Source organism: Pseudophryne corroboree, chromosome 2 (genome assembly GCF_028390025.1).
Source record: "Pseudophryne corroboree isolate aPseCor3 chromosome 2, aPseCor3.hap2, whole genome shotgun sequence".
NCBI classification, from domain to species: Eukaryota; Metazoa; Chordata; class Amphibia; order Anura; family Myobatrachidae; genus Pseudophryne; species Pseudophryne corroboree.
The window spans coordinates 809,318,273-809,343,506 of NC_086445.1; the positions used below are offsets into that span (position 1 = coordinate 809,318,273).

Below are 25,234 nucleotides of genomic sequence, written 5' to 3' on the forward strand. Positions count from 1 at the left end.
CCACTAGGACGTCAGAGAAAATAAGATTTTACTTACCGATAAATCTATTTCTCGTAGTCCGTAGTGCGGATTGTCTGCAATACTTGTACATAGTTATTGTTACAAAAAAATCGGGTTGTTATTGTTGTGAGCCGTCTGTTCAGAGGCTCCTACGTTTGTCATACTGTTAACTGGGTTCAGATCACAGGTTGTACGGTGTGATTGGTGTGGCTGGTATGAGTCTTACCCGGGATTCAAAATCCTTCCTTATTGTGTACGCTCGTCCGGGCACAGTATCCTAACTGAGGCTTGGAGGAGGGTCATAGGGGGAGGAGCCAGTGCACACCACCTAGTCCTAAAGCTTTTATTTCTCTAACGTCCTAGTGGATGCTGGGGACTCCGTCAGGACCATAGGGATTAGCGGCTCCGCAGGAGACAGGGCACAAAAATAAAGCTTTAGGATCAGGTGGTGTGCACTGGCTCCTCCCCCTATGACCCTCCTCCAAGCCTCAGTTAGGTTTTTGTGCCCGTCCGAGCAGGGTGCAATCTAGGTGGCTCTCCTAAAGAGCTGCTTAGAAAAAGTTTTTAGGTTTTTTATTTTCAGTGAGTCCTGCTGGCAACAGGCTCACTGCAACGAGGGACTTAGGGGAGAAGAAGTGAACTCACCTGCGTGCAGGATGGATTGGCTTCTTAGGCTACTGGACACCATTAGCTCCAGAGGGATCGAACACAGGCCCAGCCATGGAGTCCGGTCCCGGAGCCGCGCCGCCGACCCCCTTACAGATGCCGAAAAGCGAAGAGGTCCAGAAACCGGCGGCAGAAGACTTTTCAGTCTTCATGAGGTAGCGCACAGCACTGCAGCTGTGCGCCATTGTTGTCACACACTTCACACCAGCGGTCACGGAGGGTGCAGGGCGCTGCAGGGGGCGCCCTGGGCAGCAATGAGAATACCTTGTTCTGGCTAAAAAATACATCACATATAGCCCCTGGGGCTGTATGGATGTATTTAACCCCTGCCAGGTCTCAGAAAAACGGGAGAAGAAGCCCGCCGAAAAGGGGGCGGAGCCTATTCTCCTCAGCACACAGCGCCATTTTCCCTCACAGAAATGCTGGTGGGAAGGCTCCCAGGCTCTCCCCTGCACTGCACTACAGAAACAGGGTTAAAACAGAGAGGGGGGGCACTTATTTGGCGATATGATTATATATATTAAGATGCTATAAGGGAAAAACACTTATATAAAGGTTGTCCCTGTATAATTATAGCGTTTTGGTGTGTGCTGGCAAACTCTCCCTCTGTCTCCCCAAAGGGCTAGTGGGGTCCTGTCCTCTATCAGAGCATTCCCTGTGTGTGTGCTGTGTGTCGGTACGTGTGTGTCGACATGTATGAGGACGATGTTGGTGAGGAGGCGGAGCAATTGCCTGTAATGGTGATGTCACTCTCTAGGGAGTCGACACCGGAATGGATGGCTTATTTAGGGAATTACGTGATAATGTCAACACGCTGCAAGGTCGGTTGACGACATGAGACGGCCGGCAAACCAATTAGTACCTGTCCAGGCGTCTCAAACACCGTCAGGGGCATTAAAACGCCCATTTACCTCAGTCGGTCGACACAGACACGGACACTGACTCCAGTGTCGACGGTGAAGAAACAAACGTATTTTCCATTTGGGCCACACGTTACATGTTAAGGGCAATGAAGGAGGTGTTACATATTTCTGATACTACAAGTACCACAAAAGAGGGTATTATGTGGGGTGTGAAAAAACTACCTGTAGTTTTTCCTGAATCAGATAAATTAAATGAAGTGTGTGATGATGCGTGGGTTTTCCCCGATAGAAAATTATTGGCGTTATACCCTTTCCCGCCAGAAGTTAGGGCGCGTTGGGAAACACCCCTTAGGGTGGATAAGGCGCTCACACGCTTATCAAAACAAGTGGCGTTACCGTCTCCAGATACGGCCGCCCTCAAGGAGCCAGCTGATAGGAGGCTGGAAAATATCCTAAAAAGTATATACACACATACTGGTGTTATACTGCGACCAGCCATCGCCTCAGCCTGGATGTGCAGCGCTGGGGTGGCTTGGTCGGATTCCCTGACTGAAAATATTGATACCCTTGACAGGGACAGTATTTTATTGACTATAGAGCATTTAAAGGATGCATTTCTATATATGCGAGATGCACAGAGGGATATTTGCACTCTGGCATCAAGAGTAAGTGCGATGTCCATATCTGCCAGAAGATGTTTATGGACACGACAGTGGTCAGGTGATGCAGATTCCAAACGGCACATGGAAGTATTGCCGTATAAAGGGGAGGAGTTATTTGGGGTCGGTCCATCGGACCTGGTGGCCACGGCAACACCTGGAAAATCCACCTTTTTTACCCCAAGTCACATCTCAGCAGAAAAAGACACCGTCTTTTCAGCCTCAGTCCTTTCGTCCCCATAAGGGCAAGCAGGCAAAAGGCCAGTCATATCTGCCCAGGGATAGAGGAAAGGGAAGAAGACTGCAGCAGGCAGCCCATTCCCAGGAACAGAAGCCCTCCACCGCTTTTGCCAAGTCCTCAGCATGACGCTGGGGCCGTACAAACAGCTGCGGTGGGGGGTCGTCTCAAGAGTTTTCAGTGCGCAGTGGGCTCACTCGCAAGTGGACCCCTGGATCCTACAAGTAGTATCCCAGGGGTACAGATTGGAAGTTCGAGACGTCTCCCCCTCGCAGGTTCCTGAAGTCTGTTTTACCAACGTCTCCCTCCGACAGGGAGGCAGTATTGGAAACAATTCACAAGCTGTATTCCCAGCAGGTGATAATCAAAGTACCCCTCCTACAACAAGGAAAGGGGTACTATTCCACACTATATTGTGGTACTGAAGCCAGACGGCTCGGTGAGACCTATTCTAAATCTGAAATATTTGAACGCTTACATACAAAGGTTCAAATCAAGATGGAGTCACTCAGAGCAGTGATAGCGAACCAGGAAGGGGACTATATGGTGTCCCTGGACATCAAGGATGCTTACCTCCATGTCCCAATTTGCCCTTCTCACAAGGGTACCTCAGGTTCGTGGTACAAAACTGTCACTATCAGTTTCAGACGCTGCCGTTTGGATTGTCCACGGCACCCCGGGTCTTTACCTAGGTAATGGCCGAAATGATGATTCTTCTTCAAAGAAAAGGCGTCTTAATTATCCCTTACTTGGACGATCTCCTGATAAGGGCAAGGTCCAGAGAACAGTTGGAGGTCGGAGTAGCACTATCTCAAGTAGTTCTACGACAGCACGGGTGGATTCTAAATATTCCAAAATCGCAGCTGTCTCCGACGACACGTCTGCTGTTCCTAGGGATGATTCTGGACACAGTCCAGAAAAAGGTGTTTCTCCCGGAGGAGAAAGCCAGGGAGTTATCCGAGCTAGTCAGGAACCTCCTAAAACCAGGAAAAGTGTCAGTGCATCATTGCACAAGGGTCCTGGGAAAAATGGTGGCTTCTTACGAAGCGATTCCATTCGGCAGATTTCACGCAAGAACTTTTCAGTGGGATCTGCTGGAAAAATGGTCCGGATCGCATCTTCAGATGCATCAGCGGATAACCCTGTCTCCAAGGACAAGGGTGTCTCTTCTGTGGTGGCTGCAGAGTGCTCATCTACTAAAGGGCCACAGATTCGGCATTCAGGACTGGGTCCTGGTGACCACGGATGCCAGCCTGAACGGCTGGGGAGCAGTCACACAAGGAAAAAATTTCCAGGGAGTGTGATCAAGTCTGGAGACTTCTCTCCACATAAATATACTGGAGCTAAGAGCAATTTACAATGCTCTAAGCTTAGCAAGACCTCTGCTTCAAGGTCAGCCGGTATTGATCCAGTGGGACAACATCACGGCAGTCGCCCACGTAAACAGACTGGGCGGCACAAGAAGCAGGAGGGCAATGGCAGAAACTGCAAGGATTCTTCGCTGGGCGGAAAATCATGTGTTAGCACTGTCAGCAGTGTTCATTCCGGGAGTGGACAACTGGGAAGCAGACTTCCTCAGCACGACCTCCACCCGGGAGAGTGGGGACTTCATCGGGAAGTCTTCCACATGATTGTGAACCGTTGGGAAAGACCAAAGGTGGACATGATGGCGTCCCGCCTGAACAAAAAACTGGACAGGTATTGCGCCAGGTCAAGAGACCCTCAGGCAATAGCTGTGGACGTTCTGGTAACACTGTGGGTGTACCAGTCGGTGTATGTGTTCCCTCCTCTGCTTCTCATACCTAAGGTACTGAGAATTATAAGACGTAGAGGAGTAAGAACTATACTCGTGGCTCCGGATTGGCCAAGAAGGACTTGGTACCGGAACTTCAAGAGATGCTCACAGAGGACTCATGGCCTCTGCCGCTAAGAAGGGACTTGCTTCAGCAAGTACCATGTCTGTTCCAAGACTTACCGCGGCTGCGTTTGACGGCATGGCGGTTGAACGCCGGATCCTAAGGGAAAAAGGCATTCCGGAAGAGGTCATTCCTACCCTGGTCAAAGCCAGGAAGGAGGTGACCGCACAACATTATCACCACATGTGGCAAAAATATGTTGCGTGGTGTGAGGCCAGGAAGGCCCCACGAAGAAATTTCAACTCGGTCGATTCCTGCATTTCCTGCAAACAGGAGTGTCTATGGGCCTCAAATTGGGGTCCATTAAGGTTCAAATTTCGGCCCTGTCGATTTTCTTCCAGAAAGAATTGGCTTCAGTTCCTGAAGTCCAGAAGTTTGTCAAGGGAGTACTGCATATACAACCCCCTTTTGTGCCTCCAGTGGCACTGTGGGATCTCAACGTAGTTCTGGGATTCCTCAAATCACATTGGTTTAAACCGCTCAAATCTGTGGATTTGAAATATTTCACATGGAAAGTGACCATGATGTTGGCCCTGGCCTCGGCCAGGCGAGTGTCAGAATTGGCGGCTTTGTCTCACAAAAGCCCATATCTGATTGTCCATTCGGACAGGGCAGAGCTGCGGACTCGTCCCCAGTTTCTCCATAAGGTGGTGTCAGCGTTTCACCTGAACCAGCTTATTGTGGTACCTGCGGCTACTAGGGACTTGGAGGACTCCAAGTTGCTAGATGTTGTCAGGGCCCTGAAAATATAGGTTTCCAGGACGGCTGGAGTCAGGAAAACTGACTTGCTGTTATCCTGTATGCACCCAACAAACTGGGTGCTCTTGCTTCTAAGCAGACGATTGCTAGTTGGATGTGTAGTACAATTCAGCTTGCACATTCTGTGGCAGGCCTGCCACAGCCAAAATATGTAAATGCCCATTCCACAAGGAAGGTGGGCTCATCTTGGACGGCTGCCCGAGGGGTCTCGGCTTTACAACTTTGCCGAGCTGCTACTTGGTCAGGGGCACACCCTGGCTGAGGAGGACCTGGAGTTCTCTCACTCTGTGCTGCAGAGTCATCCGCACTCTCCCGCCCGTTTGGGAGCTTTGGTATAATCCCCATGGTCCTGACGGAGTCCCCAGCATCCACTAGGACGTTAGAGAAAATAAGATTTTACTTACCGATAAATCTATTTCTCGTAGTCCGTAGTGGATGCTGGGCGCCCATCCCAAGTGCGGATTGTCTGCAATACTTGTACATAGTTATTGTTACAAAGAAATCGGGTTGTTATTGTTGTGAGCCGTCTGTTCAGAGGCTCCTACGTTGTCATACTGTTAACTGGGTTCAGATCACAAGTTGTACGGTGTGATTGGTGTGGCTGGTATGAGTCTTACCCGGGATTCAAAATCCTTCCTTATTGTGTACGCTCGTCCGGGCACAGTATCCTAACTGAGGCTTGGAGGAGGGTCATAGGGGGAGGAGCCAGTGCACACCACCTGATCCTAAAGCTTTATTTTTGTGCCCTGTCTCCTGCGGAGCCGCTAATCCCCATGGTCCTGACGGAGTCCCCAGCATCCACTACGGACTACGAGAAATAGATTTATCGGTAAGTAAAATCTTATTTTTTGTGCCCTGTCTCCTGCGGAGCCGCTAATCCCCATGGTCCTGACGGAGTCCCAGCATCCACTACGGACTACGAGAAATAGATTTATCGGTAAGTAAAATCTTATTTTTTTTTTACCTGATCGCTGCGAAAATCGGCAGCAAGCTATCAACTCGGAATGACTCCCATAGATGTAAGTAAAGTGTAGCTATATAGAGGGTCACAGTTCTCGATGAGTAAAATGATTAACCAGTCTCTGCTGCGGTTCTCTGGTCATGGGATGATGTGGGAAGCTGTATAGTTCTCCCTCCCTCTGTGCTGGTGTCCTTTCACCAAAGATGTTCAGGTTGGGTCTGCTCACCTTAAAGTCTTGCCTGCGTTAGGCTTTACACAGATGACTGTAGCACAGGGTGCTGTTGATGATTTGCTGGCTCCGATGTCTCCATCTGCCTCTCCCCACTTCATCCTATGACTCGAGACCAAAAGGGCCACCCAACATCCCCAGCAGTTCCCACTGTCCTTTGGATCCCTCTCAGGGGTTCCCAAAACAACCTACCCAGGTCGCTATACCTAGGGGTCCAGACCACAACCACAGCAGAGATTATTTTAAACATATCCATTTGAGTCCCACATCCACTTATGATATAGCTTTTTTTTTTTTTTTAACTTTGCTCCCAACTCTTGAAGATCTGCAACTCTATCAAATAAATGTGTAACGTTAATACAAACCATATTTCTGACGTCTTATGACGTCTTACTATAAGAATCTGAAAACTGTTGCAAAGGAGCAAATATGCTACACGTACAGCTCACCATCTTTACAATTAAATTTTTATTACCATTCTTCACCAGGGTCTTTTATAGATGTCCTTTAGTACATCTAGAATAAAAACTACATGTGTCTACCCCATGATGCCTTTGCTTTGCTTGAGATGGCTATTTAAGATAAGTTTTAAAAATGTGATCATGTTACTTTAAAAATAAAACGACACTATGTAGACAAATGTGATTGGACACTGAGCAGCGAGATCTTATTGACGTCTCTACTTTACTTATTACACCCGGTGCCACAAAATGGGTGTGTGGCCTCGCGGGAGGGGCGTGGCTTAGTAGAGGGGGCATGACCTCACGGGCCGAACCCCCATTTTTGTCATTCCAGGAGCTGGCATTTTGGTGTCATCCCTCAGCGGGTGACACCTGGGTGCAGGCCGCACCCCCTTTATGACGCCACTGCTTTGTAGGTTCACCAAATGCAGTGATTACTGCAGAGACTCTTCTAGGCAAACTGTCCACAAGTTTGTGGATGACAGCAGGTGGTATGTTTTGCCATTCTGTCTTAAGTACAGTGATCAACTGAGACACTGCAGAAGGTCGAATCAGTCTAGAATGCACCTATCACTCCAATTCGTCCCAGAGGCTCTCAGTGGCGTTAAGATCTGGACACTGAGCTGGCCAGTCCATCCGGTTTACGATATTTTCTGTATATCAGTCCAGCGTCACCCTGGAAATGTGACATCACACAGCCTACTCGGTTAGTTCCTCCCAAAAAGCCATTTTGTTAGCATCAAATCTAACCAGTGCCCTCTACCAGTTTTATACCTTCACGGACTGCTGCAGGAGCACACCATTTCAGTTACGCATGGGGAAGAGGGGGCCCAATCACTTTTGTCTACATACTATAGAATTTATAGACAGTGACTGTTGACCTGCTATAGGTTTCATTATGATCTGCTTTATATTATTTTCCTGTTTTTCATACTTCTTTGCCATTAACCTCTTCAGTGGTGTCTTTATTATCACTGAAAGAGACAATATTATGCTAAAGCAGCTATCAGCCATTTTGTATAATGGCAGCCATTCTAAATGTATTTCAAGCTATTTTTTATAGGTTTATAAGTAATGCTGACATTTATATGATATATGCATGAGACCCTTAGCCCTAGCAACCTGTATAAGAAATATGCACTTCAACATATTGATAATGGTCAAGGATCAGGTCAGATGCATATATGAGTTATTAATCCTACCTACACCTTTAAGAGTTTTAAGTGAGTACTTGTACTATAGAAAAACTAAATTTATTGATAAGAAATAATAGCTTGTTAAATATAATGACCTGATAGGGAAGAGACTCCTTTTTAGCTTGATTGTTTAAGAAATTTACACCTGCAGATATATGATTGCTAGTTAGAAGTTTTTTGGCAAGATTCCCAGATTTTGGCAAGACGCCCAGAAAATGACGACCTAGTATTTTTAAAGGAATAAAGGCAATTTTAAATGTAAAATCATCTTTATGATTGATTTAAGTTTTGTATTTAACAACCAAAAGCATGTATAATGTTATATAATAGGTTTCAACCCAGTAAGCGTTTATTTGATTCTATGTTTCATAATTTGGTATTGGATTAGAATGTTCATTGCAATAATCAATGAACATAGCCAGCTAGTACATGTAATTCTCCTAAATGAATTACATAGATATTTCTGTGTGAAACTATTTTGTTGAGAGCAATGATTTCTCCAACTGCAGTCACAAGGACATCTAGTTAATTCCCAGGGTAAGATAAAACTATAATTGCGTATGAGAACATTAAAGGAGTATGTTTTGTAATGTCCAGGTGACAATAGAAAGAAGGCTTTCAAGATTAATGTCCAGATGGCGATAATAAACAGGCCTTCTCTTTAAATGAATGAGAAGGTATTGATAAGAATATACATACAGGAATGTTAATTGGTTTAATGAAATCATTGTTTATCTTTACACATGCTGTACTTTGATTGGTTAACAAACTGCCATATCTTTGCACACGGTGTGCTTTGATTGGCTAACACACTGTTAGTGATCACTCTAGGAGTGAAAAGGGGCAGGGCGCCGGACTCCGGGGGCACATGTGCGCGCGCGCGTCCGAAATGGGGGCGCGGCCACGCAAATTAGGGGGCGTGGCCACGCCTCCGTCATTTTAGGGGGCGGTGCGGCCCACAGACGCTACTATAGAGAGCGTCTGTGGCCGGCGACGTCACTGTTGGGGGCGTGCCCAGCACCTCCGTCGGTGCTGGGCTTTCCCCAGCCCTCTCCCAATGCGTGAATGGATGCCGCGCGCATGCGCACGGCATCTATACACGCCGGGAGGGCAGGGAGCGGGCGCCTGTTCTAGCAAGGCGCCGCAAAAGGGGCAGGGCGGGTTTTGCCTGTTAAAAAACGGGCAGGGCGCGGCGCCCTGCTAAAACAGCCTAGAGTGAACACTACACTGTCATACCTTTATTCCTTTGTTCATTTGTGTATAAATAACGGCTCCTAAAATAAACGAGTCAGATCAGAAATGACCTGCTGAGCTTCTACATATCTCCTGTGTGTTGTCTCATTATTTCTGGTCTCCAGCCGGCTGCTAAGTACAGAACCATTGACTGATGTTCAAGGGTATTTAAACAGATGACCGAAGGGCGTTGATATACAGAGTCTATCTCCGACATCACCATGTCACACCTCCCATAGTGGGTTTTTAAATGAATTACCTGCTCGTTGCTGTCATGCTTGTTGCCAGGGGTTTCACATGCTGGGTTTCATGCTCGTTGCCAGGGGTTTCATGCGCTGGGTGTCGAGCTCGTTGCCAGGGGTTTCATGCTCTGGGATCCATGCTTATTGCCAAGGTGTATATTCGCTGGCGGGCACTAGTCCACCAGCACTGAAATCTACCCCTCCTTCCTCTTCCTAGTACTCCGCCCCCGAGCGGAGTACTAGGGTAGAGGGAGGAGGGGGAGCAGAATGCATCCACAAAGTGCCGCGGCTGACGAGCGTTCGCCTGCAGATAGAAATGGCACTGTCTGTCCGATTGGCTGGACATGCCCCGGAAATCTTCTGGGATAGCCAGTATTGGCAGTACAGCTGGCCCTGAAGTTTTTCTGGGCATACCACTGAAGTGGTTAAATATATGTTAACCCATCTTAGTATGTTACTATATGTCAGGCATACCCAACCTCGATCCTCAAGGCACACTAACAGTCCAGGTTTTAGCAATATCCATGCTTGAGCACAGGTAACTTAATTAGTACCTCAGTTATTTTGATTTAACCATCTGTGCTGAAGCCTGGTTATCACTAAAATTTGCACTGCTATTGTGCCTTGAGGACCGAGGTTAAGAATGCCTGCTATATATGTATATATGCATGTTGGTGTAATGGTTAGCATTACTGACTTACAGCACTGAGGTCATGGTTTAGATTCCCACCATGGCCCTAACTGTGTGGAGTTTGTATATTCTCTCCGTATTTGCATGGGTTTGTTTGCTTTGGATACTCCGGTTTCCTCCCACAATTCAAAAATATACTGGTAGGTTAATTAGCTCCCAACAAAATTAACCTTAGCGTGAATGAGTGTGTGTGTGTGTACATGTGGTAGGGAATAAAGATGTTAAGCTCCACTGGGGCAGGGACTGATGTGAATGGCCAAATATTCTCTGTAAAGCGCTGCTAAATAACTGGTAATAAATAAGAAAAAATATACATTTATTCAGGTGCCCTGTGCATGAATAGCGTCCAAAGTTTTCATAAGTCACTGTAAAAAAACACTATGACTTTACAAGATATTTTACATAAAAATTTACTTTTTCTAATATATACATGTAAAAGTGAGTCACAAAAACAAAGCGGAGCTTAAAAGCATTCCATTCATTCAGGTTGGCAGCTGAGATTAAGAGTTATAAGTTTTCGATTTTTGTGTTTAGACTTACTGTGTGGCGCCAGGAATAATTTATTTTCATACATGTAGAAAATAATTTGCATATTTGATTTAAGTTTGTAGTGCGCTGTGGTAATAATGACCAAAATTTCTCTGCATTATTTTTTTTAAACGTGTATTATCTGCTATGTTGCTGATATGCATGTGTGTTTGCGTGGCACAAAAAAATTAGTGACTGTCATGAGGATGTCGAAGAGGATGAACATCCCGGAATGTCTTTCGCATCAGAAACAAATGTAAATGTGGAAAAAATTGAGAATTGAACGTCGACTCGTTGCAGAAATGGTAAACAGCGACAAAGAAACTGTTTTAAGTTTTGTAAGTTTTACATCAAGATCTTAACATGAGAAAAATTTGTGCTATGGTTTCAAGCAAAAAGAAAATTTCAGGCGAATTTGTACAGACATTTTGGAACAAATTCAAGTGGATTCGCAATTTTTAGATAAAGTTATTATTACCTGTGATGAAACATGGATCTTCCAGTATAATCGTGAGAATACATCATCACCAAGAATGAAGAAAGTACATCAAAGCAAATCCAAAGCAATGTTAATTATTTTCTTTGATATCAAGGGTATTATTTTGGCACACTGGGTACCAGGAGGTGCAACAGTGAATCAACATTACTACAAAAATGTTCTAGAAACTTTGTGGGAAGGAATAACAAGAAAGAGGCCAGAAGGTGAAACAGTTAATTAACGTTACCACAAAAATGTTCTAGAAACTTTACGGGAAAGCAGTGGCGTGCGGTGAGGTGAAGCAGGTGAGGCAGAGCCTTTCCTGTCATACTAACGTTTTTGCCAGAGTTTTTACTGTATAAAGTATATCAAAAATACAAAGAATATGTTTGAAATATCTTCATTGCATTATTCTAATCATTTTTATAGCCAAAACTCTGGAGTAAAAAGTCTATGGCAGGTGATTGGCTAGCTTTTCCGCATATCTCTGATCAAGACTCACCAAATTTCAAGGAGTTTATACTGCTGCACCTGTGTATAATGCCCAGATGTACGCTTTGGATCATATATTGCATGTAAATCTGGCTCAGGTGCTAGGCAGTGCCTCCTGAGCTATTTAGCTCACCGCACGTCCCTGCGGGAAAGAATCACACGAAAGAGGCCAGAGTAGTGGAAAAATTGTTTAATCTTCTATCAGGACAATGCACCAACCCACACAGCTCTCTCTGTTCAGCAGTATTTGGCTGAGAAACAAATTGCAGTGCTAGAACACCCTCCATACTCGTCAACTTAGCACCGTGTGACTTTTTTTCTTTTCCCTAATGTCAAATCTGTACTCAAGGAAACCCATTTTGCATTAGTTACTGAGGTAAAGAAGAAAACAACGGAGCATTGAGACAGCTGACAGATATTGTCTCCTTTTCTTCAAGTGCAGATATCAAGATCCTGGATGTTATCTCTACTAAACAAACTCTGCATAAATCGGTTGGAAGATTTAATGCAACTAGTGAGGAGTAATTCCATAGGGCAGTGGTAGCCAACCCTGGTCCTCAAGAGCTACCAACAATTTGCGTTTTCCAGCTCACCTGGCAGGTGCACATGTGCAGTTATTACTAACTATCACATTTTAAATGATCCACAGGTGGACTCTGTGAGGAGACCTGGAAAACGTGCACTGTTGGTAGCTCTCGAGGACCAGGGTTGGCTAGCCCTGCCATAGGGGAATGGGGGGTGGGTTTGTAATTGGAACATATGGACACTAGGAAGAAACGTAGTAATGCCTACTGGGTGATTGGGTGGGTTGGGTATGGGTGACCGGCATTTGGGATCCCGCTGGTCACCATACCGATGCCAGAATCCCAAAGTTTAGATTGCCTTGCGCGCTCGCTGCGCTCTCCACAGGTTCTATTCCCAGTCGGAATAGTGCCCGTTAGTCGGCATACCAACTGTCGGGCATTCAATTGGTCAGGATCCCGACGTCGGTTATATAACCAGCGATAACTACATCACAAATGGGATAACTACATCACGAATGGGTTAAGTGGTAATGCCTCTGGTGGATCTACGGTGGGGGATACTGCAGGGGAGGGGATGCTAGGTTCCCCCTAGGCATATTTATTGTCACTAAAACATTTAACTTTTTATAATCCATTTTCTTGACTTATTTCAATAAAAAAAAGTCAAGAATGTTTTTTGTCAAAGTCGAAAAATATTGTAATGCATACACCATGTACTAACCCCACACACATGCCCGCTGCGCGTGCACTTACTTCGCCGTGCGTGCACATATCCGCAATTTGCGTATGATCGCTCCCGTGTTCCTGCGCGTGGTATGGGTATTTATTGCGGAGTTTGTGAGCGCATAGAGGGTTATTAGAACATTACATATTTAACCCAAATAGTATACATTTTAGATATAGCTCCCTTGCACCACATCAGCGAGTATCAACAGTTTAAACAGTTCCAGGACTAAGGGATTCGCCTTTGCATGATATGAAGGGTCAGACTAAGGTTAGAAGGTGATGTCTAGTATCCAACTGTAGGGTATTTGAAGGGTAACATTCCGGTATTGGTTAGAGAAAGATCGCATGTTCCAGCGTATAGTTATGTGCAGAAGTAGAATATAGATATAGACTGTATTTACTGTATATTATGTATGCGGCGGGAATCCAGAGGATACCACCCCCAAGAGCAGTTGAGAAAGACATCGCCCACCTTTTCAAATCAACCTATGACCTCTCCTGTAATGTAAAGATGCACCTCTGATGTCCAATGGACAATGAGATTACAGTGACCATTGTATTGTGTATGTAAGTTGTGTATAAAAAGCCCGTTGTTGCCTGGCCGTTCAGAAGACTCTGAACGCTTTTCTACCTGATAAGCGGAGGACTGGTCCAGGTTGCGCTTGCGAACCTTCTCACGTATGTACATTTTCTGTAGCCATTATTCTTTTTAGATTTATCTTGTTAGCCTGTAGTGTATGATTTGTACTGTTTTACCTTTTGAAATAATCCACTGTGGCCTTAGAACCCTGTGGTTTCAACTACAAATCGGTGTTGTGTCCTCACTTTCCTGCAAGGGTCTAAAGCGTATTTAACTGTGTAAGGTTTATAAGTATTTATAAGGTGTACGCACTGCGGGTACTTTATACCGTCAGCGCTACTTAAGGTTTAAGGTATAACATCCTTACAGTGCTTTACGGCACATGGTTTAGAGTGTAAGAATAATCATATCACATTGTACTACTAATAAGTTTTAAAGGTTATCAATTGTGTGTGCGCGCGCTGTGCGTACTCTGTACACTCAGCGCGGCGTGTGTACGCCAAGTACGTACCACGTACGGGACTCTGTACGCAAATACCGTACAAAGTGCGTAGCGCGTGTATTCAGTCTAGCGGCCATAGCGGCTCCACGGTAAAAGTGTATCTAGAGGTATAGCTTTACGGTTTAAGATAATATCGACATTATCATTTTGTAAATTATAATCATTGAATTTGTTAAGAAGAGTGGGTACCTTTGTTTCCTATATACATTTCACTTTTCTCTGACGTCCTAGTGGATGCTGGGAACTCTGAAAGGACCATGGGGAATAGCGGCTCCACAGGAGACTGGGCACAACTAAAGAAAGCTTTTAGGTCACCTGGTGTGCACTGGCTCCTCCCACTATGACCCTCCTCCAAGCCTCAGTTAGATTTTGTGCCCGGCCGAGGTTGGATGCACACTAGGGGCTCTCCTGAGCTTCTAAAAAGAAAGTATATAATTAGGTTTTTTATTTTACAGTGAGACCTGCTGGCAACAGGCTCACTGCAGCGAGGGACTAAGGGGAGAAGAAGCGGACCTACCTGCTTGCAGCTAGCTTGGGCTTCTTAGGCTACTGGACACCATTAGCTCCAGAGGGATCGACTGCATGGAACTGGCCTTGGTGTTCGGTCCCGGAGCCGCGCCGCCATCCCCCTTACAGAGCCAGAAGCAAGAAGAGGTCCGGAAAATCGGCGGCAGAAGACATCAGTCTTCACCAAGGTAGCGCACAGCACTGCAGCTGTGCGCCATTGCTCCTCATACACACTTCACACTTCGGTCACTGAGGGTGCAGGGCGCTAGGGGGGGGCGCCCTGAGCAGCAATAAAAACACCTTGGCTGGCAAAAATACCACAATATATAGCCCCAGAGGCTATATATGTGATAATTACCCCTGCCAGAATCCATAAAAAAGCGGGAGAATAGTCCGCGAAAAAAAGGCGGAGCTATCTCCTTCAGCACACTGGCGCCATTTCTCCCTCACAGCTCCGCTGGAAGGAAGCTCCCTGGCTCTCCCCTGCAGTCTACACTACAGAAAAGGGTAAAAAAGAGAGGGGGGGCACTAAATTTAGGCGCAGTATATATAACAGCAGCTATAGGGGACATAATTCAGTTAGTCCCTGCATTATATAGCGCTCTGGTGTGTGCTGGCATACTCTCTCTCTGTCTCCCCAAAGGGCTTTTGTGGGTCCTGTCCTCTGTTAGAGCATTCCCTGTGTGTGTGCGGTGTGTCGGTACGGCTGTGTCGACATGTTTGATGAGGATAATGATGTGGAGGCGGAGCAGATGCCTATAGAAGGGATGTCACCCCCTGCGGGGCAGACACCTGAGTGGATGGACTTATGGAAGGAATTGCGTGCACGTGTCGACTCCTTACACAAAAAATTTGACGACATGCCAAATGCGGGACAGCCGGCTTCTCAGCCCGTGCCTGTCCAGGCGTCTCAAAGGCCATCGGGGGCTCTAAAACGCCCGCTACCTCAGATGGCAGACGCGGATGTCGACACGGATACTGACACCAGTGTCGACGACGATGAGTCTAGTCTAATGTCCACTAAGGCCATTCGTTGCATGATTGAAGCAATGAAAGAGGTGTTACAAATTTCTGATATAAACCCAGGTACCACTAAAAAAGGTATTATGTTTGGGGAGAAAAAACTACCCGTAGTTTTTCCCCCATCAGAAGAATTAAATGAAGTGTGTGAAGAAGCGTGGGCTTTCCCTGATAAAAGATTGGTAATCTCTAAGAAGTTACTAATGGCGTTCCCTTTCCCGCCAGAGGATAGGTCACGTTGGGAGACACCCCCTAGGGTGGATAAAGCGCTCACACGTTTGTCTAAAAAGGTGGCACTGCCGTCTCCGGATACGGCCGCCCTCAAGGAACCTGCTGATAGAAAAGCAGGAGGCGATCCTGAAATCTGTATATACACACTCAGGCATTATACTTAGACCAGCTATTGCGTCAGCATGGATGTGCAGTGCTGCCGCTGCGTGGTCAGATTCCCTGTCAGAAAATATTGACACCCTAGACAGGGACACTATTCTGCTAACCATAGAGCATATAAAAGACTCAGTCTTATACATGAGAGATGCACAGAGGGAGATCTGCCGGCTGGCATCTAAAATAAGTGCATTGTCCATTTCTGCTAGGAGAGGCTTATGGACTCGCCAGTGGACAGGGGATGCAGATTCAAAAAGGCACATGGAAGTTTTGCCTTATAAGGGTGAGGAGTTATTTGGGGATGGTCTCTCGGACCTAGTTTCCACAGCAACTGCTGGGAAGTCAGCATTTTTACCCCATGTTCCCTCACAGCCTAAAAAGGTGCCGTTTTATCAGGTACAGTCCTTTCGGACTCAGAAAAACAGGCGTGGAAAAGGCGGGTCCTTTCTGTCCAGAGGCAGAGGTAGGGGAAAAAGGCTGCAACAAACAGCAGGTTCCCAGGAGCAAAAGTCCTCCCCCGCTTCTTCCAAGTCCGCCGCATGACGGTGGGGCTCCACAGGCGGAGCCAGGTACGGTGGGGGGCCACCTCAAAAATTTCAGCGATCAGTGGGCTCGCTCACAGGTGGATCCCTGGATACTGCAAATAGTATCTCAAGGGTACAAACTGGAATTCGAGGCGTCTCCACCCCACCGGTTCCTAAGATCTGCCTTGCCGATTACTCCTTCAGACAGGAGGCTGTGCTAGCGGCAATTCACAAGCTGTATTCCCAGCAGGTGATAATCAAGGTGCCCCTACTTCAACAAGGACGGGGTTACTATTCCACACTGTTTGTGGTACCGAAACCGGACGGTTCGGTGAGACCCATTTTAAATTTGAAATCCTTGAACACATACATAAAAAAATCCAAGTTCAAGATGGAATCGCTCAGGGCGGTTATTGCAAGCCTGGACGAGGGGGATTACATGGTATCCCTGGACATCAAGGATGCTTACCTGCATGTCCCCATTTACTATCCTCACCAGGAGTACCTCAGATTTGTGGTACAGGATTGCCATTACCAATTCCAGACGCTGCCGTTTGGACTCTCCACGGCACCGAGGGTGTTTACCAAGGTAATGGCGGAAATGATGATACTCCTTCGAAGAAAGGGAGTTTTAATTATCCCGTACTTGGACGATCTCCTAATAAAGGCGAGGTCCAAGGAGCAGTTGTTGGTGGGAGTAGCACTATCTCAGGAGGTGCTACACCAGCACGGTTGGATTCTGAATATTCCAAAATCACAGCTGGTTCCGACGACACGTCTACTGTTCCTGGGTATGATTCTGGATACAGTCCAGAAAAAAGTGTTTCTCCCGGAGGAGAAAGCCAAGGAGCTGTCATCTCTAGTCAGAGTCCTCCTGAAACCAAAACAGGTATCGGTGCATCACTGCACGCGGGTCCTAGGAAAGATGGTGGCTTCTTACGAAGCAATTCCTTTCGGCAGGTTCCATGCCAGAATCTTTCAGTGGGACCTGTTGGACCAATGGTCCGGATCGCATCTTCAGATGCATCGCCTTATAACCCTGTCTCCAAGAACCAGGGTGTCTCTGCTGTGGTGGCTGCAGAGTGCTCATCTTCTAGAGGGCCGCAGATTCGGCATACAGGACTGGGTCCTGGTGACCACGGATGCCAGCCTTCGAGGCTGGGGGGCAGTCACACAGGGAAGAAACTTCCAAGGACTATGGTCGAGTCAGGAGACTTCCCTACACATAAATATTCTGAAACTAAGGGCCATTTACAATGCCCTAAGTCAGGCAAAATCCCTGCTTCTACACCAGCCGGTACTGATCCAGTCAGACAACATCACGGCAGTCGCCCATGTAAATCGACAGGGCGGCACAAGAAGCAGGATGGCAATGGCAGAAGCCACAAGGATTCTCCGATGGGCGGAAAATCACGTACTAGCACTGTCAGCAGTGTTCATTCCGGGAGTGGACAACTGGGAAGCAGACTTTCTCAGCAGGCACGACCTCCACCCGGGAGAGTGGGGACTTCATCCAGAAGTCTTCACGCTGATTGTAAATCGATGGGAACGGCCACAGGTGGACATGATGGCGTCCCGCCTAAACAAAAAACTAGAGAGATATTGCGCCAGGTCAAAGGACCCTCAGGCGATAGCTGTGGACGCTCTAGTGACACTGTGGGTGTACCAGTCAGTTTATGTGTTCCCTCCTCTGCCTCTCATACCAAGGGTACTGAGAATAATAAGAAAACGAGGAGTAAGAACAATACTCGTGGTTCCGGATTGGCCAAGACAAGCGTGGTACCCGGAACTTCAAGAGATGATCTCAGAGGACCCATGGCCTCTGCCGCTCAGACAGGACCTGCTGCAGCAGGGGCCCTGTCTGTTCCAAGACTTACCGCGGCTGCGTTTGACGGCATGGCGGTTGAACGCCGGATCCTGAAGGAAAAGGGCATTCCGGAGGAAGTCATTCCTACGCTGATTAAAGCCAGGAAAGATGTAACTGCAAAGCATTATCACCGCATATGGCGGAAGTATGTTGCTTGGTGTGAGGCCAAAAAGGCCCCAACAGAGGAATTTCAACTAGGTCGATTTCTGCATTTCCTACAAGCAGGAGTGACTATGGGCCTGAAATTAGGTACAGATCTCGGCTCTGTCGATTTTCTTCCAGAAAGAACTAGCTTCACTACCTGAAGTTCAGACGTTTGTGGAAGGAGTGCTGCATATTCAGCCCCCGTTTGTGCCTCCAGTGGCACCTTGGGATCTCAACGTGGTGTTGAGTTTCTTAAAATCACATTGGCTTGAGCCACTTAAAACCGTGGATCTAAAATATCTCACGTGGAAAGTGGTCATGTTATTGGCCTTGGCTTCAGCCAGGCGTGTGTCAGAATTGGCAGCTTTGTCATGTAAAAGCCCTTATCTGATTTTCCATATGGATAGGGCGGAATTGAGGACTCGTCCCCAGTTTCTTCCTAAGGTGGTATCAGCTTTTCATTTGAACCAACCTATTGTGGTGCCTGCGGCTACTAAGGACTTGGAGGATTCCAAGTTGCTGGACGTAGTCAGGGCCCTGAAAATCTATGTTTCCAGGACGGCTGGAGTCAGGAAAACTGACTCGCTATTTATCCTGTATGCGCCCAACAAGCTGGGTGCTCCTGCTTCAAAGCAGTCTACGCTGATTAAAGCCAGGAAAGATGTAACTGCAAAGCATTATCACCGCATATGGCGGAAGTATGTTGCTTGGTGTGAGGCCAAAAAGGCCCCAACAGAGGAATTTCAACTAGGTCGATTTCTGCATTTCCTACAAGCAGGAGTGACTATGGGCCTGAAATTAGGGACTTGGAGGATTCCAAGTTACTGGACGTAGTCAGGGCCTTGAAAATTTATGTTTCCAGGACTCGCTATTTATCCTGTATGCACCCAACAAACTGGGTGCTCCTGCTTCTAAGCAGACTATTGCTCGCTGGATTTGTAGCACAATTCAGCTGGCGCATTCTGCGGCTGGACTGCCGCATCCTAAATCAGTAAAAGCCCATTCCACAAGGAAGGTGGGCTCATCTTGGGCGGCTGCCCGAGGGGTCTCGGCTTTACAACTTTGCCGAGCTGCTACTTGGTCAGGGGCAAACACGTTTGCAAAATTCTACAAATTTGATACCCTGGCTGAGGAGGACCTTGAGTTCTCTCATTCGGTGCTGCAGAGTCATCCGCACTCTCCCGCCCGTTTGGGAGCTTTGGTATAATCCCCATGGTCCTTACGGAGTTCCCAGCATCCACTAGGACGTCAGAGAAAATAAGATTTTACTCACCGGTAAATCTATTTCTCGTAGTCCGTAGTGGATGCTGGGCGCCCATCCCAAGTGCGGATTGTCTGCAATACTTGTACATAGTTATTGTTAACTAAAGGGTTATTGTTGAGCCATCTGTTGAGAGGCTCAGTTGTTTCATACTGTTAAACTGGGTATAGTATCACGAGTTATACGGTGTGATTGGTGTGGCTGGTAGGAGTCTTACCCGGGATTCAAAATCCTTCCTTATTATGTCAGCTCGTCCGGGCACAGTGTCCTAACTGAGGCTTGGAGGAGGGTCATAGTGGGAGGAGCCAGTGCACACCAGGTGACCTAAAAGCTTTCTTTAGTTGTGCCCAGTCTCCTGCGGAGCCGCTATTCCCCATGGTCCTTTCGGAGTTCCCAGCATCCACTACGGACTACGAGAAATAGATTTACCGGTGAGTAAAATCTTATTTTATCTTTATGTGAATATATTATATAACTGTGAGGTTATTTAATTATTATTATCCTTTATATGGCGCCACAAGGGATTCGCGGGGCCCAATTACAAACTAGATAAATAATTAAGCAAGACAAGAAAACAGTGACTTACAGTTCAAGATAATATATAGGACAAGCACAGGGTACAGTATATAAACACAGCTGCACCATCAGATGACACTGAAATACTGTAAGTATCAGGGCAGCAGAAAACTGAGGGATTTGGTGCCATTGAAGGGAGGATTGAATAGAAGATTAATACCCCTTTTCCACTAGCATTTTTAAACACGGGTAAATGCGCGGGGGCGCGCATTTACCCGTGTTTTTCCCTAGTGGAAACGGGTCCCCCGGCAAATTCCCGGATCAAGTGATCCGGGAATCCTACCCTGGTAGCTAGCCCGGTTGAACACGTGTTCAACCCGGCTAGCTGTCTAGTGTGAACGGGAGCCGTGTCGAGGCGACACTGCTCCCGTTCACAGTGCATAGGGAGGGCGGCGCTGGGAGATCATGTGATCTCCCAGCGCCGCCCCTGCCGCGTCACTAGCGCGTCACCAACCCGGCAGTTGCCGGGTTGGTGAGGGCTGTCAGCAGGGGGCTGTAGCACGGGTCGCAGCCGTGTCAGGCGACACGGCTGCGACCCGTGCTACGCTAGTGGAAAAGGGGTATCTGTAAGAGAAGGAAAAGCACACGAGGGAAGGAGGCCCTGCTCGTGTGAGCTTAAATTCTAAAGAGGAGGGGCAGACAGACAGGGGTGACACAAATGGGGTAGACAGTGAGTGTGGGACAGAGTTCTTAGGATGAGCGTTTGTTGGGTTTGGTGAAGAAGTGGGTCTTGAGAGCCAGTTTGAAGTTTTTTAGAGAGATGGAGATTCTGAGGGGGAGATATAGAGAATTCCAGAGAAAGGGAGCAGCACGTGCAGAATCTTGGAGAGGCGGCATGCATATTTGGAGTGAAGAGGATTGGTGGGAGTGTAAAGGGAGATGAGGTCCGAGATGTAAATGGGAGAGGAGTAGGTGAGGGATTTGTAAGTGAGTGTGAGAAGCTTGAATTGGACTTTGAAAGGGAAGGGAGACAGTGAAGGGCTTGTAGGAGAGGAGAGGTGGATGTAGTACGTACTGGTGGGGAAGATGAGCTTGGCAGCATCATTGAGGATGGATTAGAGTGGAGAGAGGCGTTTGTCAGGGATGCTAAATAGCAGAAGATTACATTAGTCCAGTCTGGAGATGACCAATGAGAGGATAAGGGTCTTAGTGGCATCCTGGGTGAGTAAGGGGCTGATCCTGGAATTTTTTTTTTAGATGGAAATGACAGGTTTATGAGAGGTGCTGATTGTGTGGTTTAAAGTAGAGGGAGGAGTCAAGAATTACTTCTAGACACAGCACTTGGGGGCTAGTGGAGACAGCAGTGCCATCAATAGATAATTAAATTGTGGGAGGTGAGGTTGTGCGGGAGGGTGGAAATATGTTCAACTCAGTCTTAAGGCCCATACACACTAGCCGAGCCCCCGGCGATGCCGATATTGGCGGTGACGGGGTGACGGCATCGCAAGTGCATACACACTTGCCAATGCCAGCGGGGAAGGGAGCGAAGGCGGGGAGGTGGCGAGGGGAATGACAGCCATGCTGCATCTGCAGTATTGCTGTCATTATCGAGTACCTCCCTCGTCTGCACATGTTCAGACGAGGGAGGGATGGCGTTAATGATGTGCGGTAGCGCGCATCGTTGAGGACATTGAGTGTACACACTGGACTAGATTGTAAAAGATCTCGCTCAGATTGGCCCTCTTAGGCGCACCTAGTCACAGACGGTGCCACGACTAGCGTGGCTCCATCTGTATGTGTGGGCGTGTGTATGTATGTATGTGTGTATGTATGTATATGTATATATATATATATATATATATATATATATATATAAAATGTATATCACGATACATAAAATATATATATAATGGTCCCCACAAGATTGTTGCCCAAGGGCCCCCACAGAGCTCAATCCGGCCCTGCTTTGCTGTACGTTGATGCACCAGTGCCCTTTCTGCCCTCATTAGTATATAAAGTTGTCCAAACATTCACTGGTTGTAGGGATAGCCATGCTTGAGTCCAGATGGTCAAATCAAATTGACTGAGGTACTAATTAAGCCACCTATGCTTAATCATGGATATCCTTACAACCTGGACTGTAATGGGACACTCTGGATTACAGGGTACGCATTCATTTAATGCCCTCTCACATTTCACAGATGTAAAACTTTACACACAGTTGGTGGCAGAAGATGGGCGTGTCTCTCACTAATCCATCGTCCCAGAATCATCAATCTCTTTACCCCATCATCATCATCATCATCATCATCAGCATCACTATGTCCATACCTGCAATAAATCAAACATTTAATACTTTATACAAAATAAATCGGCTATTGTACTTCTGGGACCCTTCAAATCCTCCACTACTCATACCTGTATTAATTTGCTGCTGCAAACATGAATAGGGAACAGGTGGGTAGGTATTGGGAGACCAGCGGCTGGTGGTGGGGGTGAGGGGCGAGCGCAACAAAGCCCCTTGCGGGCTCGCTGTGCTTTCTACGCAGTAGGCTCGGTGACTCGCTGCGCTCACCACAGGTTCTATTCCCACTCTATGGGTGTCGTGGACACCCAGGAGTGGGAATAGTCCCTGTTAATCGGCATTCCGACTGTCAGGCTTTCCCCTGCTCGGGATTCCGGTGTTGGTATAGTGAGTGGCGGTCTCCCGACCACCGGTCACATAAGCGTTTCTCGTCTCTTGCTGCTGTAGTATTCATCCCCACAACCTTAGGAAAAGCTCACACACTGCAGAACACCGTTCATCAGACACTGCCCTCCCTGCAGTTGTAGCATGGGGTGGAAACTGATAGATTGCAGTAAAATGGACACAAGAATACCTTCTGATAATGAAAGTAGGGAGGGGTTGTATTACTGTACTGGGTGGTATTCATGCAGAGACAAAGATAGATCAGGGAGGTGTCAGCATGTTTTTGGAGATGGAAAACGGAATGAGGAAGAACTAGTACTTTACACGCTAGACTGGATTTTCAGATAGCTTTAAGTGATTAAATCAGGGATGGTGGTCTGGAATAGGGTATGGGAGACACACTACAGCATGGTCTTATCAATAGTTTTGTTTATTCGAACACTACTTTTTACTGAATTTATGTTACTAATAATATATTTTATTCCTGCAGTTTGATTTAAAGAACCATCGTGTCTTCTTAAGACGAACCAAGTATGATGCATTAAGGAAAGAAGACTTGTTTGTCGGAAACAAAATAAACGTTTTTTCCCGTCAGCTTCATCTAGTCGACTATGGAGACCAGTACACTGCCCGCAAGGTTGGCAGTAAAAAAGAAAAGTATGTCTTACCCTTGCTGAATCTGCATGTTCTAATTTGTGCAGCACTCCGATTTCTTCTAAATATAGTATTAATATTTTCTTTTTCTACGTCTGTGTTCATATACAGCATCAGAAGATAAAATCGGCTTACAGTTCAAATCCTTTTTTGTTTGTCACATTCCTAACAGGCTAGGTCAGTAAGCTACATGTCTTGCGGAGGTGAATTTAATCAAAAGTAATAACGGTGCAGCTTTTCTGTGTGGATACAATGAGCGGTCTCCCTAATCTGTTACATGCACTTCCTTTGATTGGTGTTTTTTTTGTTTCCTTTTTTTTTTTACCAATCTTCACTCCTTACTGCTACATTATCGCTCCCACTTAAACCGCTAACCCCCTTCTGTTACTTCTTTCTCTCTCGTTCGCTCTCTCAGTTCCGATTTCTATTCAAGTATTCTTTTTACCTCTTTGTTTCGCTTCTCTCCTTCGCCTTGCCCCAGTTACTATTTGTATTTGTCTTGCACACTTGTTGTTTCTTATAGTGTTCAAATAATATATATATTTTTTTAAATACCTTTCTGTGCTTAATAACATTTTATAATGAAAGCATTAAAAGCATAGGAACCCCCTGCTGCATTGCAGTAGTTAAAATGATAAAGCTGGGGAGCAGCTAGCAGGTGTCGTGGCCAGAAAAGGCGTCCCAGGGTAGGATGCAAGCGTCACACAACAGACTCACTTCCTACCTTAGTACAAACTACTGGGCTAGGTATGTCCTGCTGCTGCCAAGTCCCCCAGGTCTGTTTACTTTGGAAAAACTGATAATACTCCAGCATAAATCCACCAATCTGCAGTCATTGTTATTTACTTCACTACCAAAATGATATACAGTAAGTGATGCTGCAAAAGCCCCTTTGTAACTGTAAAGAACTAGAAAAGTCATTTTTGGCTAGTAATATAGATCAAGCATGTGTTTATAAATAATACTTATGAAATGATAGTTAAAAGAGAGCTGCAGACAGAAGCTGACCTTTCCCCAATTAATTTAACCTCATCGTTCCAATGCCCGTGACCCCCCCGTGGTTTGGAAGATACCCCCATCGTCACATGAAGCAGCTGTTTCTTCAGGGTGGACAGCATGGGAAAAAGTGAATGCAAACTAAACTGTGTCCAATCATCTTTAACTTGACAGCTCCAGACAACACAGTTTATATTATAACATCTCCAGGCTCCTCCGGTCCTGCTTTCAGTATAGACGGTTACAATAAATGGCTGTGAACTCTTGGTACTTCCTAATTTAGTCCAGCAGTGCAGGAAATATGTTCTGGTTACAAACCAAGCAAAATACTTAACCATTCATCATGCTATGTTGATGTCTGATCATATTACAGGTCTATTTAAGATACACTGCTCATATAAATCCTATAATTTAAACATATAAGAGACTGACACAGTAATGTTTTATTTCAATATACCACAGGTTAGATTAGAAAATACAGAAATCAGGAGACGCATGAGCCCTCCTTCCCAAAGTTTGATGAGAAGGAACAGACCACATAAATTATGTAGTAACTAATAGCCATTGCTTTTTGCTCCCAATAAACCTGTGTGACGCCTTGTTTATGGAGCACAGAGGGAAAGATATAGGGGGACATTTACTAAGCAGTGATAAGAGCGGAGAAGTGAGCCAGTGGAGAGGTGCCCATGGCAACCAATCAGCACTGAAGTAACATATATAATTTG

General features: G+C 46.4%; 1 protein-coding gene across 4 annotated transcripts in view; it reads left to right on the plus strand.

Annotated features, from left to right (window-relative positions):
* Positions 1-25,234, plus strand: part of NME7 (NME/NM23 family member 7) — a 522,975-nt gene that overhangs the window by 187,379 nt on the left and 310,362 nt on the right. For all 4 annotated transcript variants that reach the window (XM_063955652.1, XM_063955653.1, XM_063955655.1 and 1 more), the window contains one exon: positions 23,350-23,516. In XM_063955652.1, coding sequence (XP_063811722.1) covers positions 23,350-23,516 — 167 coding nt within the window. The remainder of the gene's footprint in view (positions 1-23,349; positions 23,517-25,234) is intronic.